We start from the raw sequence: 14,295 nt of genomic DNA on the forward strand, positions 1-14,295 counted from the left end.
GCCATAGAAAACGTCCCGAGCGTGCCCCTCTGAGGTAAGAGGAGACACGCGAGAGCCGGACTACGAATCCCAGAGTGCCTCACGTCCGCAGCCATGTTGGTAAAGGGCGCGCGGAATGAGTGGGAAAGGGTAGAGAGTCGCAGTCCATCTGAATACTCTGATTGGTCATGGTGTATAATAAGGGCGGGGCGCTTACTATTTAGCCGACTCTGATTGGATGAGTCCGGGGGCAGTGTTGGGGAATTCCCAGCAGGGCGGAAGCATCAGAATTCCAGGCAGAGCCCAGCGACTGGCGGGCAGCCGCTGGGGTCCCCTGAGGCTTTGGGGGCTATGGCCGGGGTCGCGTGTTTGGGGAAAGCTGCGGACGCCGATGAATGGTGCGACAGCGGCCTGGGCTCTCTGGGTCCGGACGCGGCGGCCCCCGGAGGACCTGGGCTAGGCGCGGAGCTGGGCCCGGGGCTGTCGTGGGCGCCCCTCGTTTTCGGCTACGTCACTGAGGATGGCGACACGTGAGTGAACCTTAGCCTGCCCCACCGAGCCTTAGGATCCCACATCTGATTCCCTGTTAGTCCCTGATACTGATTTTCCAACCTCTTAATCCTAAATCTGTCTTCTAATGCTTACTCTGACCTCTAACCCCCAAGTCTAACCCTTGATAAAATCAGTTTCCAAACTAGTTTTTATCATAACCCCGTCCTTTCTGAAACTCTGGTCCTCAGAGTTTCACATCCATTGATTGATTCCACATTCAAAGCTCAATTTGAGCTTCCTGACCCCAGTCCTGAGACCTATCTTAAAACTATAGCTCACAGGCTCCTTCTGACATCTCACCTCCAAATATGATCTTTGATCCTTAGCTCCTAATTTAGGAGCTTTAAATTTTGATTTCCAAAATTAACATTTGGCTTTTGACTCTAAGGTCCCACTTTCTGAGCACTGATCTTCGAATCCTACACTGAAAGAGAAAATGTAAACTCTGTGACAGCAAGGATTCATCTGTTAAACAAGTATTTATCTAGCACCTACAACGTTTCAGGCCCAGTTGTAGATGCTGGTGATAAGGCAGTGAAGAAAGCACAACTTATGCCTTGTGGAGCTTACATTCTAGTGTGGGAGTCTATAAATGGAAGGGCAGACAGACTGACAGAAAGGAAGAAAGGAACGGTGGGAGGAACAAAAAAGAAAGAGAAGGAAAGAAAGAAACAGAAAGCCGTATAGACACAAAGTAAGAAAGAGAGAGAAGGAAAGAGAGAAGAAACAGAAAAATGAAAGGAAAAAAATGGTTTGTCAGAAGACAGTAATTTCCTTGGTGAAAAATAAAGCAGGAAAGAATGAGATAAGTAGATTATCTGGGGAGAACATTCCAGGTAGAAGGAACAATGTCATAAAGACCTAATTGAGGGAATGTACCTGGGGTTTTTGTCTGTTGTGTTTACTGTTATAGCCCCAGTGACAGAACAGTGCCTGACCCATAGGAGGCACTCAAGAAACACCGATCTTCTCAAAGAACCAGCTGTGGTTTCATTTATTTTCTCTCTCTTTTTTTGCTTTCTGTTGTGTTTATCTCAGTTTTGACTTTCGTTATTTACTTTCTTCTGCTTACTTTGAGTTTATTTTTGTTCTTTTTCCAGTCTCTTAAGGTGAAAGCTGAGGTCATTGATTTGAGACCTTCCTATTTTTCTAATATAGGTTTCATGTAAATTTCCCAAAGTAGTGCTTTAGCTGTATCTCATCAATTCTAATGTGCTGTGCTTTCATTTCCACTTAATTCAGGATAGTTTCTAATTTCTCCTTTGATTTCTTCTTTGGGCGGTAGATTATTTAGGAGTATGTTATTTAGTTTCCAGATATTCCAAATACCTTCCTTTTATTGGTTTTTAGTTAAATTCTATCGTGCGTGCAGTTGAAAAGAATGTCCGTTATCTTGTCGTTCAGTGTAGTTCTTCAGATGTCAGTTAGAGGTTGTGTGGGTTTCTTTTCTAAAACTTTTATTTATTTATTTTTGGCTGTGCTGCGTCTTTCTTGTTGCCCACGGACTTTCTCTAGTTCCGGTGAGCCGGGGCTCCTCTAGTTGCCGTGTGAGGGCTTCTCATTTTGGTGGCTTCTCTGGTTGCGGAGCAGTGTCTCTAGGGCACAGGCGCAGTAGTTGCTGTGCATTGGCTTAGTTTCCCCGAGGCATGTGGGGTCTTCCCGGATTAAACATTGAGCCTGTGTTCCCTTGGCAGGTGGATTCTTGGGCACTAGACCACCAGTACGTCCTGTGCTGGTTTCTTTGGTTCTTCTCTTTTTCAAGTCTACTATATCCTTGCCGGTAATTTCTGTCTATTTGATCTCAGTTATTGAGAGTGGGATATTGAAATCTTCAATAATAATTGTGGATTTCCTTGTTGTTTTATCAGGTTTTCCTTCATGTGATTGGATGCTCTGTTATAAAGGGTGCAAATGTTTTTGGTTTATTGTGTCCTCTTCCTGAACTGACCTCTTTATCATTGTGAAATAATCTTCACTATCCTGGGTAATATTCCTTGCTCTGAAATCTACTCTCATTTTAAAAAACTCCTTCTTTCTTTTGACTGACAGGCGTTAGCATGGTATATCTTTTTCCATCTTTTTATTCTTAACCTACTTTTAAATTTATTTGAAAAGCTGTTACTTATAGGCATCATATAGTTAGGTTTTTCTTTTTTTTTTCTTTTTTTAATATTTATTTTTAATTTATTTGGCTGCATCGGCTCCTAGTTGCAGCATGTGGGATCTTGTTCCCTGACCAGGGATTGAACCCTGGCCCTCTGCATTGGAAGTGCAACGTCTTAACCACTGAACCATCAGGGAAGACCCTAGGTTTTGCTTTTTCATCCAGTCTGACAGCTTCTCCCTTTTTGAACATTTGTGTTTATTTAGCTGTTTATTTTTGGCTGCACTGGGTCTTGGTTGCTGCGCACAGGCTTTGTCTAGTTGTGGCGAGTGGCGTCTGCTCTCAGCTGTGCTGTGCAGGCTTCGCACGGTGCTGGTCTCTCTTGTTGGGGAGCACGGGCTCTAGAGCACACGGGCAGCTGTGGCATATGGCGTTAGTTGCCCCACAGCACATGGAATCTTCCCAGACCAGGGATCAAACCCATGCCCCCTGACTGCCAGTGCGTTGGCAGGTGGATTCTTAACCACTAGACCACCAGGGAAGTCCAGTGTCTACCTTTCAATTGGAGTGTTTAGACTATTTGTATTTAATTAATTATTGATATGGTTACGTCTGTCATCTCGTTATTAGTTTTCTGCTTATCTCTCCTTTGTTTACCTTTTTTTTCTGCCTTTTGGAATGAGCAAATTTTGTTCCATTGCATTTCTTTTTTCAGCTTGTTACCTTTTACTCATTATTTTTTATTTTAGTGGTTGCTGTGAAAGATAGGTTGGCAAACTGGTCTCCAGGCAAAATCCCGCCAGCCGCCAGCTTTTGTATGGCTGTGAGCTAAGAATGGTTTTTTACCTTTTTAACCGGTTGGAGCAAAGTCAAAAGAAGAACGTTTCATGGCAAGTGAAAATTACATGAAATCCAAATTTTAGACTCCATAAAGTAAGTTCTGTTAGAATCCAGCCGTGCCGCCCATTCATTTATCAATACATATCAATGGCTGCTTTTGTATCCTAACAGCACAGCTGAATAGTAATAGACAGACCATAGCATCCACTAAGCCTGAATTATTTATCTGGCCCTTTACAGAAAATGTTTGCTGACTCCTGCTTTAGGGCTTATAGTGGCCCGTGGGCTTAGTACACGCTCCCCAACCAGGGATCGAACCTGCGTCCCCTGCATTGGTGCGGCAGATTCTTAACCACTGGACCACCAGGGAAGTCCCCACTTTAGCTTTATTATGTGCCACCTTTACGTGCTGTTATGCTCCTTCTCATGACATAAAAGAACCTTAGAATTGTGTGTTTCCATTTGTCTCTTCCTGGCCTTTAGTGTGTTGTTGTCATAGACTTCCTTTATCCATGTATTCTAAACTTCAGACGTTGTTATTTTTGCTTAAACACTCATTTCTTTTTAAGACCTATCAAAAGATAGAAGATTTACATATTGAGAAAGAAAAAATCTTATGTACTTATCCATATAGTGACTGTTTTCAGTGTTCTTTACTCTTTGGTTTTCCATGTTTTTGTTTGATGTCATCTTCCTTTTTGCTTACAAGTGTCCTTGGACGTTTCTAGTGATGTGGGTCGGGTGGTGATGAGTTCCGCTAACTTCTGTGTAGTTGAAAGCATGTAATTTTGTCTCCGTCTTTGAAACATATTTTGGCTGAGTTAAAGAATTCTAGGTTGACAGCCTGTCTTTGAGTACTTTAAAGAAGTGGCTCCGCTGTGTTCTCTTGCATTATTTCCTTTGTGAAATCTGCTGTCATGCTTATTTTTATTCTTCTGTACTTAAGGTATCTTTTCCTCTGGCTGCTTTGAAGGTATTTGTCTTTATTGTTGGTTTCGAACAGAGTTTCCATGTTGGGCCCTGGTGTGTGTGTGTGTGTGTGTGTGTGTGTGAAGTTGCTCTCGCTGTATCCGCCTCTTTGCAACCCTGTGGACTGTAGCCCACCAGGCTCCTCTGTCCATGGGATTCTCCAGGCAAGAACACTGGAGTGGGGTGCCATGCCCTCCTCCAGGGGATCTTCTGACCCAGGGATCAAACTTGTGTCTTCTGCGACTCCCGCATTGGCAGGCAGATTCTTTACCGCTGAGCCGCTGGGGAAGCCCCATGCTTCCTTCAGTTACAGGTATATTGGGCTGCTTATATACAGATATATCCCATGGCTCACTGACGTTCTTTCCATTTTTAAATATTTCTCTTTGTTTTTTTTGTTTCATTCTGGACAGTTGCTGTTGTGAACTCCTGAAGTTTGCTAATCTATTTTCTGCAACATGTAACCTGTTGTTAATGCCATCCAGCATATTTTTCGTTTTAGGTGCTGTAGTGTTTTTTGTTATTTTTTAAAATATTTATTTATTTGCCTGCACCAGGTCTTAGTTGCAGCGTGTGGGATCTAGCTCCCTGATCAGCGATCGAACCCGAGCCCCCTGCATTGGGAGCACGGAGTCTTAGCCGCTGGACCACCAGGGAAGTCCCTGTGTCTGATCTTTTTCTTCGATTTGAGACGGGCATGAAACCTGGTCCATGCTACTTCTTCCTGGGAGGGAGTAGAAGTCCTACTTAGTAAACATTGGAGACTTCCCTGGTGGTCCAGTGGTTAAGACTCCTTGCTTCCACTGCAGGGGGCGAGGATTCCATCTCTGGTTAGGGACCTAAGATCCCACATGCCGCACAGTGCAGCCAAAAACAAAAAATGAAATAAAACACCAAAGAAACCAAAAATACCAAACCAAACCAAAGCAAAACAAAAAAACACATTGATTAAATAAATTTGCTGAATTAACTCTGACCTGACCCTTCCAGATTCCTGACAGCTGGTTCTAGAGCTGTGGGTCATCATGCTTCACACAGTGGGCCCTCCACGTTTGTTGAAGGAATGAATGCAAGAGTGCTTGTCCTCATAAGAAGGAAAACAAACAAACAACCCCTCCACCCACCAAAAAAACAAAACCCAGTTCAGTTCAGTTCAGTTGTTCAGTCGTGTCCGACTCTTTGCTACCCTATGAATCGCAGCACGCCAGGCCTCCCTGTCCATCACCAACTCCCGGAGCCTACTAAACTCATGTCCATAGAGTCTGTGATGCCATCCAGCCATCTCATCCTCTTGTCCCCTTCTCCTCCTGCCCGCAATCCCTCCCAGCATCAGGGTCTTTTCCAGTAAGTCAACTCTTCGCATGAGGTGGCCAAAGTATTGGAGTTTCAGCTTTAGCATCAGTCCTTCCAATGAACACCCAGGACTGATCTCCTTTAGGATGGACTGGTTGGACCTCCTTGTAGTCCAAGGGACTCTCAAGAGTCTTCTCCAACACCACAGTTCAAAAGCATCAATTCTTCGGCACTCAGCTTTCTTCATAGTCCAACACTCACATTCATACATGACCACTGGAAAAACCAAAGCTTGACTAGATGGACCTTTGTTGGCAAAGTAATGTCTCTGCTTTTGAATATGCTATCTAGGTTAGTCATAACTTTCCTTCCAAGGAGTAAACATCTTTTAATTTCCTGGCTGCAATCACCATCTGCAGTGATTTTGGAGCCCCGCAAAATGAAGTCTGACATTGTTTCCACTGTTTCCCCATCTATTTCCCATGAAGTGATGGGACCAGATGCCATGATCTTTGTTTTCTGAATGTTGAGCTTTAAGTCAACTTTTTCACTGTCCTCTTTCACTTTCATCAAGAGGCGTTTGAGTTCCTCTTTACTTTCTGCCATAAGGGTGGTGTCATCTGCATATCTGAGGTGATTGATATTTCTCCCGGCAATCTTGATTCCAGCTTGTGTTTCTTCCACTCCAGTGTTTCTCATGATGTACTCTGCATAGAAGTTAAATAAGCAGGGTGACAATATACAGCCTTGACGTACTCCTTTTCCTGTTTGGAACCAGTCTGTTGTTCCATGGCCAGTTCTAACTGTTGCTTCCTGACCTGCATACAGGTTTCTCAAGAGGCAGGTCAGGTGGTCTGGTATTCCCATCTCTTTCAGAATTTTCCACAGTTTATTGTGATCCACACAAAGGCTTTGGCATAGTCAATAAAGCAGAAGTAGATGTTTTTCTGGAACTCTCTTGCTTTTTCCATGATCCAGCGGATGTTGGCAATTTGATCTCTGGTTCCTCTGCCTTTTCTAAAACCAGCTTGAACATCTGGAAGTTCACAGTTCACATATTGCTGAAGCCTAGCTTGGAGAATTTTGAGCATTACTTTACTAGCATGTGAGATGAGTGCAATTGTGCAGTAGTTTGAGCATGCTTTGGCATTGCCTTTCTTTGGGATTGGAATGAAAACTGACCTTTTCCAGTCTTGTGGCCACTGCTGAGTTTTCCAAATTTGCTGGCATATTGAGTGCAGCACTTTCACAGCATCATCTTTCAGGACTTGAAATGGCTCAACTGGAATTCCGTCACCTCCGCTAGCTTTGTTCGTAGTGATGCTTTCTAAGGCCCACTTGACTTCACATTCCAGGATATCTGGCTCTAGGTGAGTGATCACACCATCGTGATTATCTGGGTCATGAAGCTCTTTTTTGTACAGTTCTTCTGTGTATTCTTGCCACCTCTTTTAATATCTTCTGCTTCTGTTAGGTCCATACCATTTCTGTCCTTTATCGAGCCCATCTTTGCATGAAATGTTCCCTTGGTATCTCTAATATTCTTGAAGAGATCTCTAGTTTTTCCCATTCTATTGTTTTCCTCTATTTCTTTGCATTGATCACTGAGGAAGGCTTTCTTATCTCTCCTTGCTATTCTTTGGAACTCTGCATTTGGATGCTTATATCTTTTCTTTTCTCCTTTGCTTTTCGCTTCTCTTCATTTCACAGCTATTTGTAAGGCCTCCTCAGACAGCCATTTTGCTTTTTTGCATTTCTTTTCCATGGGGATGGTCTTGATCCCTGTCTCCTGTATAATGTCATGAACTTCCATCCATAGTTCATTAGGCACTCTGTCTATCAGATCTAGTCCCTTAAATCTATTTCTCACTTCCACTGTATAATCATAAGGGATTTGATTTAGGTCATACCTGAATGGTCTAGTGGTTTTCCCTACTTTCTTCAATTTAAGTCTGAATTTGGTAATAAGGAGTTCATGATCTGAGCCACAGTCAGCTCCTGGTCTTGTTTTTGCTGACCGTATAGAGCTTCTCCATCTTTGGCTGCAAAGAATATAATCAGTCTGATTTTGGTGTTGACCATTTGCTAATGTCTATGTGTAGAGTCTTCTCTTGTGTTGTTGGAAGAGGGTGTTTGTTATGACCAGTGCGTTTTCTTGGCAAAACTCTTATTAGTCTTTGCCCTGCTTCATTCCGTATTCCAAGGCCAAATGTGCCTGTTACTCCAGGTGTTTCTTGACTTCCTACTTATGCATTCCAGTCCCCTACAATGAAAAAGACATCTTTTTTGGGTATTAGTTCTAAAAGGTCTTGTAGGTCTTCATAGAACCGTTCAACTTCAGCTTCTTCAGCGTTACTGGTTGGAGCATAGGCTTGGATTACCGTGTTATTGAATGGTTTACCTTGGAAATGAAAGCAAGCAAACCATAAAAAGAATACTTGACCTCTGCCTTCTGACCCTGGTCCTTGTCCTCAGGGCACTGCACTTGGCGGTGATTCATCAGCATGAGCCCTTCCTGGACTTCCTTCTAGGCTTTGCAGCTGGTACCGAGTACCTGGACCTGCAGAATGACTTGGGCCAGGTGAGCCGCCCGTGGACAGCGTAGGGCTTGGGGGCCAGGATTCTCAGTATGGCCCCTCATCCCTGCCTTCTGCTCCTGCAGACGGCCCTGCACCTGGCCGCCATCCTGGAGGAGGCGTCCGCGGTAGAGAAGTTGTATGCAGCAGGCTCCAGTTTGCTGGTGGCGGAGCGTGGAGGCCACACGGCGCTGCACCTGGCCTGCCGCGTGGGGGCCCACACCTGTGCTCGCGTGCTGCTCCAGCCTCGCCCCCAGCGCCCCAGGGGAGCCCCCAAAACCTACCTCGCTCAGGGCTCTGACCATACCCCTGACACCGACCACACCCCTATTGCCCTGTACTCTGAACCTGATGTGGAGAAAGAAGAGGATGAGAGTGAAGAGGACTGGAAACTGCAGCTGGAGGCTGAAGACTATGAGGGTGAGGGTCCCCAGTCACCATGAAGGGCCCAGGCTCCCAAGAAGAGCGAGGGCAGCTGGGTTCAGCTGGCTCTGGGCTCAGCTCTCCTGATGCAGAGCTTGGCTGCTTGGGAAATAATCCCAGTAATAATAATACTACTCAAGGGACCCAGGCATCAGGACCAAGGACGCCTGCTCAGCCCCAGGTTATTGAGAACCACAGGCCCCAGCCCACCTGGGACAAGGGAACTCAAAGGCAAGGCCCTCTGAAACTCTGGCGACTCAGGTTCCCAGAGGCTGATATCGGGGTTCAGGGACAGCCGTCTTCAGCCAGACCTCATGGGAAAATAGATTCAGCCGTCTTCAGCCAGACCTCATGGGAAAATAGATTCTGTCTACCCAGGGCCCTCGCATCAGAGTCTTAGCTACCCCGTCTCTAAGCCCAACTATTTAATACTTGGCACCAGACCCCCACCACAGGTGGAAGGTGAGGACCCAGGGTTCAGGGACCACCTCACCCCTCAAGGACATGGACCCAGGAATTTGGGGACCTGATTCTTTGTGAAGTAAGACCAAAGACTCAGGTCCCCTGTCCGAAGCCCCTGGGCTCTTCACCCCTAGCCTCCAGACAACCTCACAACCCAGGCATTGGCACTGCCAGCAAGTTCCAGATCACCTGAGACTTAGGGATTTGGGATACAGGGCCTCTTTGATATACCCAGGAATGCAGAAGTCAGACCCAAACTCCATCAACCTCAGGTCACCAAACCTTCCCTGAAGATAGTGGCATTGGGGGCCCAGTCCCCACCCCTCCATCATCTGACGTCGGTCACTCTGTCCCTAGGCCACACCCCACTCCACGTGGCTGTCATCCACAAAGACGCAGAGATGGTCCGACTGCTCCAGGAGGCAGGAGCCGACCTCAACAAACCCGTGAGCTGCCCTACGGAGAAGATGTGGCAGGGTGGGAGGTCGTCCCCGCGTGGGGCAGGGCCCCAGTGACCTCTCTGCTGCACCCCTCAGGAGCCCACCTGTGGCCGGAGCCCCCTGCACTTGGCTGTGGAGGCCCAAGCAGCTGACGTACTGGAGCTTCTCCTGAAGGCCGGTGCTGACCCCGCCGTCCGCATGTATGGTGGCCGCACCCCACTCGGTAGTGCCATGCTCCGGCCCAACGCCATCCTCGCCCGCCTCCTCCGTGCTCATGGAGCCCCAGAGCCCGAGGACGAGGACAAGCCTGGCCCCTGCAGCAGCAGCAGCAGCAGCGACAGCGAGAGCGGGGATGAGGGCGTGAGTCAGGAGAGAGCGGGCAGCCCAGCTGGGGGGCCAGGGTAAAAGCGGGCAGGTGGAAGGGGGAGAGGAGACATTGTGCAGCTCACTGAGACCCGCTGATGTTGGGGCTGCTCTGATTAGAGAGCTCAGGCAGCCATGCAGGCAGTATCAGGGGAGACCTGGACAGGGGTGGTGGGGAGAGCTCAGGCACCAGCCGGTGAGAAGTGAAGGCAGTGGCAGAGGCAGAACTCAAGCGGAGAGAGAGATAAAACCTCGGTCGTAGTGGTTGGTAAACATAGGCAGCAGAGGATGGCTGCAGGAGATTTTTTTCGGGGAGCAAGAGCGGGAGAACGCAGGCTGTGGGAAGGTGACCTTGGGCAGCAGTGATTCGAACACTGGCAGCAGTGGGGAACGACCTCAGCCAGTGGTGAAGGGGCTTCCTTGGAGAGCCCAGTCAGCGAGACATGACTGTGGGCAGGGGTTGTCGCTGACTGGCAGGGGTTGAGGAATTTGGGTAAAGGGAGAGGGAAGTGGGGCAGAGGGGGAGACCCTCCTGCGGCGGCTGAAGGACTGGCGAGGCTGCGGGCCGGGAGAACACAGGTGACCTTGGAAGAGGTGGTGAGAGAACTAGGAGGTGGGATTTAGACTTAGGAGCGGGGACCTCGGGCTTCGACGCAGCACCCGGTTCCCACGGTGGGTGGGGGAACTTGGGCAGTGGGCAAGGTGGCAGCTGCCTGAGCCCCTCTGCCTGGCCCCTCTGCCCCCAGGATGAATACGATGACATCGTAGTCCACAGTGGCCGGAGCCCCAACCAGCTACCTCCCACCCCAGCGTCAAAACCGCTCCCTGACGACCCCATCTGACTTAACTGTTAATAGTTTCCAATTTAATAAAATGTCAGTTCCGATAACCAGTGACTAGATCAGCAGTCGCCTTCCCAGGCCTCCAGGTGGTTCCTGAGCCCCTGTCCCTCTAAAATCAAGTGCGATGCCATCAGCCTTGGTTTTCTCTGTGCTTTATTCACTCGGGGTCGGGGGTTGGAACGGGTTAGGGCATCTGGGCTGTGTCCTGAGTCAGGCGGAGCCCAGCCCCTCCACCCAGCTCAGACTTGGCCCCTCAGGCCTGGTTTCAAGGCACACCCTTCTCCCCACTCCTGCTGGTTGGGGAGCAGGGTGGGGTGATAGGTTGGGGGTCAGCGGTACTAAGCTGTATGGGGTGTGTGGGAGGAGGAGGACGTGAGGTCAGGGGTCAGCCCCCCCTCCTGAGCTCCTCTCGCAGCATCTCCGTCGCCTTCTTCAGCTCATCGCTCATGTGCTCCAGCCGCTCCACATCGTGCCCCTGGTGGCAACAGAAATGGGGTCTCAGCACCCACCTTCAAAGGCAGGCCACCTCAGTGGTTGTCCACAAACGTGGGCCAGGTCAGTTCACACAGTGGCAACCGCAGCGGTCTCCTTGGTCATCGTGGACTACAATGGTGACCCCGCTGGTTGACCCTGGAAGAGTCACGTGGGCTAACATGGCCAGCGGTGAGGCCCACGGTGTCTGCCATAGCCAGTGCGGCAGACGGAGGGCTAGCACAGGCGCTCACCTTGGATGCCATGACCCATCTGTGAGGTGAGGGCCATTTCTGTCACTGCTGTTGATCGTGGTGACAGCTCTACTCTCCACGACCCACCAGTGGTGTCCGCCTATGGCCCAGTGAACTGGGCACAGCCGCTACTTTTCATGGGGCCAACACACTGGTCACAGACCAGCAATGGTAGCTAACTCTGGCGCTTCTGGGCAATAAGGGTGGCTTCTTGGTTGCTGTATGGGGAGTAGGCATGGAAGCCCTCCTGGTCAGGTGAAGGCCCCGCTTAGGTGTTGCTACCTACTCCTTGTGTCAGCCTATTCATGGTGGATGTTGCTGTTGGTGACTACTTGGAAGGATGTCCACTGACATCTGGTCTACCCTGCTCCCCCATTGCCGCCTCCACTCACCTGCCTGTCTGAAGCCTCTTCCTTCTCCTCCTGCTGGGGCTCGGCTTCTGGCTGGCGGGAGTGGTGGCGGTCCTCACGTCTCTCTCCGCCCGCCTCGACCCCCTGCCACAGGCTGCGGCCCTCGCCCAGCACCTGCACTCCCTTCTCCTCTGCCTCGAACTGGGCCGTCTCCTCATCGCTGGCCTGCTCTGCCACCTGCTTCTGGGGGCCCCTGCCGCCCTCCAGACGCTTCTTCCACAGGCCCTCCAAGGTCTCCACGGGCCCCCTCTTCTTTTCTTCCTCTTTCTCCTCTTCGTGGTCCTGGTGGAGCCGGCTGTGGAGCTGCTCACGGACAGCCTGTTCCCGCACCTCAGACTTGTGGGTCCTTTCTGCTGCCTCCTCCTCCTCTTCCTCGTCCCTCACCTCCTGACTAGACCTCATCTTCCCAGCCTCTGGCTTTTTAAAATCCCCAAGCAGTAGGCCATTATCTTCAGTGGACCGACAGCCATAGGGCTCTGTCTCACACATTTCTGATGGAAAGAGGGGATGTTCTCTGTGCAGCTAATCAGGAGACAGACCTAGAGGAGTTCCGGGGGGTGGGGTGCCCGAGGTCCCCCAGGTGACAGCCCACACCTGGGAGAAGAGGGTCAGTACCGGGAGACACTCTGCCCCCATCCTGTACCCTTGCAGGGAGCCCCAAGGGTGGGGCTGTGGGCCAGGCTCCTTCAGTCTGGACATGCTTAACGGTGCCATGCCAGTCCAGACAGTGGCGCTGGGATGAGAAGGGGATGCCACTGCCTCGAGGCAGCCCTGGGCAGACCCCTGGTGGGGCGGGGGCTCCTAAGAGGAACTGGAGCTTGAGCCCCCCTTACCTCTGTGGAGGAGAGCCAGGCAGGGGCCTCGCCTCACCTGGCCCAGCGTCAGCACTTCTGTGACCACCTCTGCCAGACAGCGCGTCAGCTGGGGGTGAAGGATGAAGGGTCAGAGGGGAGATTGAGGGCAATGCAGATGGGGAGAATGAGAACGTAGGAGGGTTGGAAGGGAGATGGAGATGGTGGAGGGGGCTGGGGTCCCAGGGAGATGAGGTGGGGTGAAAGGCCACAGTCCTTACCTCCTCCTTGGAGGGTCTGGGTGCCAGGGGAGCTGCAGTGGCTGTGGGGGAAGGAGGTGGGTGCTGGGCTCGGACCCTGGGCACTGTCCCTGGTGCTGATTCCAGTTCCAAGGTCGTCCCGGTACCCACAAGTCCACTCCCCCAGCCACCTGCCAGGGGCACTGGCTCTACTTGGAAGCTCAGTCAGGAAAGCTCTAGTCTGGCCCCACTGGGTGCACTGTCCCCATTCCTGGTCACCTGAGTCCCTGCTCCCCCAGCTGGCTGCTGAGTTTGCCCTGATCTCTGGCACTCACCAGCCCCCAGCAGCAGCGCCAGCAGAGCAGGCAGCAACAGCAAGAGCAGCATGGTGGACCCTTGGCGCTGCATGGTTGGGCGTCCAGACCAGGGTCCTTGGCGCTGTGTGGCCGGGGTGGCAGCTCCTTATAACCCGCACCTGCCCTCCCCCGTTGAGTAGCCCCCACAGGGGAGGAAGTGATGTCACCGCCTCCCCCTCGCCGCCTGAGGCAGGGCAACAGCTGTGGGGCAGAGAGAGACCTGTCTGAGACCCTCAATTATTCATGGGGGCCCACTGCCCTGCACCCTCCTCTCCAGCTTCCAGCCCCTGAATGCCTGCTTGGAAGGTGAGGGCTTCTCTTCCCACATAAACAGGGTCTGACTGGGGCTTCCCTGGTGGCTCAGACAGTAAAGAATCTGCCTGCAATGCAGGAGACCCGGGTTCAATCCCTGGGTCAGGAAGATCCCCTGGAGAAGGGAATGGCTACTCACTTCAGTATTCTTGCCTGGAGAATCCCATGGACAGAAGCTGGCTATAGCCCACAGGGTCACATAGAAGTGGACATGTTAGCATGAGCTTAAGGCCCCGCTGGGAGGTTACAGACCATCCTCAGGCAATGCCTTGCCTTCTGGAAAGCAGGTCTCATAAACCTACTTCCTCAGAGTTGTAACTGGGCCCCACCTGAGTTGCAGCTCCTCTGCTACCAGCAGTGCAGCCCTGGGACAACTGCTTCATCCAACCTGTTAACTCACTTGTGAAACGGGGCTGGTGACAACCTATTCCACAGCTGATGGGGAAGATTAAAGTGATGCACATACATATTAGCTTGGGCAGTGCCTGGCATGGAGAACTACACGGGCCCGGGCTCCTTCATCCCAGTAATTTTTCTTGGACACACACTATATGTCCAGTCCTCTTCTAGACACTGGGGCTACAACAGAGAATGAGGCTACGGGCAAACCTCCCTGGCC

General features: G+C 50.5%; 2 protein-coding genes and 1 non-coding gene across 3 annotated transcripts; 1 reads left to right on the top strand and 2 right to left on the bottom strand.

Annotated features, from left to right (window-relative positions):
- Positions 1 to 266: 266 nt before the first annotated feature.
- Positions 267 to 10,890, top strand: NFKBIB (NFKB inhibitor beta). Its single transcript, NM_001075872.1, is given in 6 exon segments — positions 267 to 509; positions 8,213 to 8,318; positions 8,400 to 8,733; positions 9,556 to 9,644; positions 9,735 to 9,998; positions 10,748 to 10,890. Coding segments are annotated over 6 exon segments (1,068 nt in total). The 5' UTR covers positions 267 to 330; the 3' UTR covers positions 10,844 to 10,890.
- TRNAG-UCC (transfer RNA glycine (anticodon UCC)) lies at positions 2,760 to 2,832 on the bottom strand. Its single transcript has one exon. It is a non-coding gene; the product is annotated as a tRNA-Gly (tRNA).
- Positions 10,891 to 10,979: 89 nt separating the features above from the next.
- Positions 10,980 to 13,436, bottom strand: CCER2 (coiled-coil glutamate rich protein 2). The gene is made up of 5 exons (NM_001195092.1): positions 13,344 to 13,436; positions 13,051 to 13,091; positions 12,812 to 12,899; positions 11,961 to 12,469; positions 10,980 to 11,318 (listed from the first exon to the last, which is right to left on the bottom strand). The coding sequence occupies exons 1-5, from the start codon at positions 13,414 to 13,416 to the stop codon at positions 11,229 to 11,231; spliced, it is 801 nt and encodes a 266-aa protein (NP_001182021.1). The 5' UTR covers positions 13,417 to 13,436; the 3' UTR covers positions 10,980 to 11,228.
- Positions 13,437 to 14,295: the final 859 nt, after the last annotated feature.

Source organism: Bos taurus, chromosome 18 (assembly GCF_002263795.3).
Source record: "Bos taurus isolate L1 Dominette 01449 registration number 42190680 breed Hereford chromosome 18, ARS-UCD2.0, whole genome shotgun sequence".
NCBI lineage: Eukaryota > Metazoa > Chordata > Mammalia > Artiodactyla > Bovidae > Bos > Bos taurus.

Bases quoted from the DNA above. Each gene is read 5' to 3' on its own strand.
- CCER2 (NM_001195092.1), bottom strand. From the start codon at position 13,416: ATGCAGCGCCAAGGGTCCACCATGCTGCTCTTGCTGTTGCTGCCTGCT. The intron at 13,092-13,343 runs GTGAGTGCCAGA...CTTCCCCCACAG, and splicing joins GGCGCTGCTGCTGGGGGCTG to CCACTGCAGCTCCCCTGGCA. The intron at 11,319-11,960 runs GTGAGTGGAGGC...TGTTGCCACCAG, and splicing joins AAGAGGCTTCAGACAGGCAG to GGGCACGATGTGGAGCGGCT.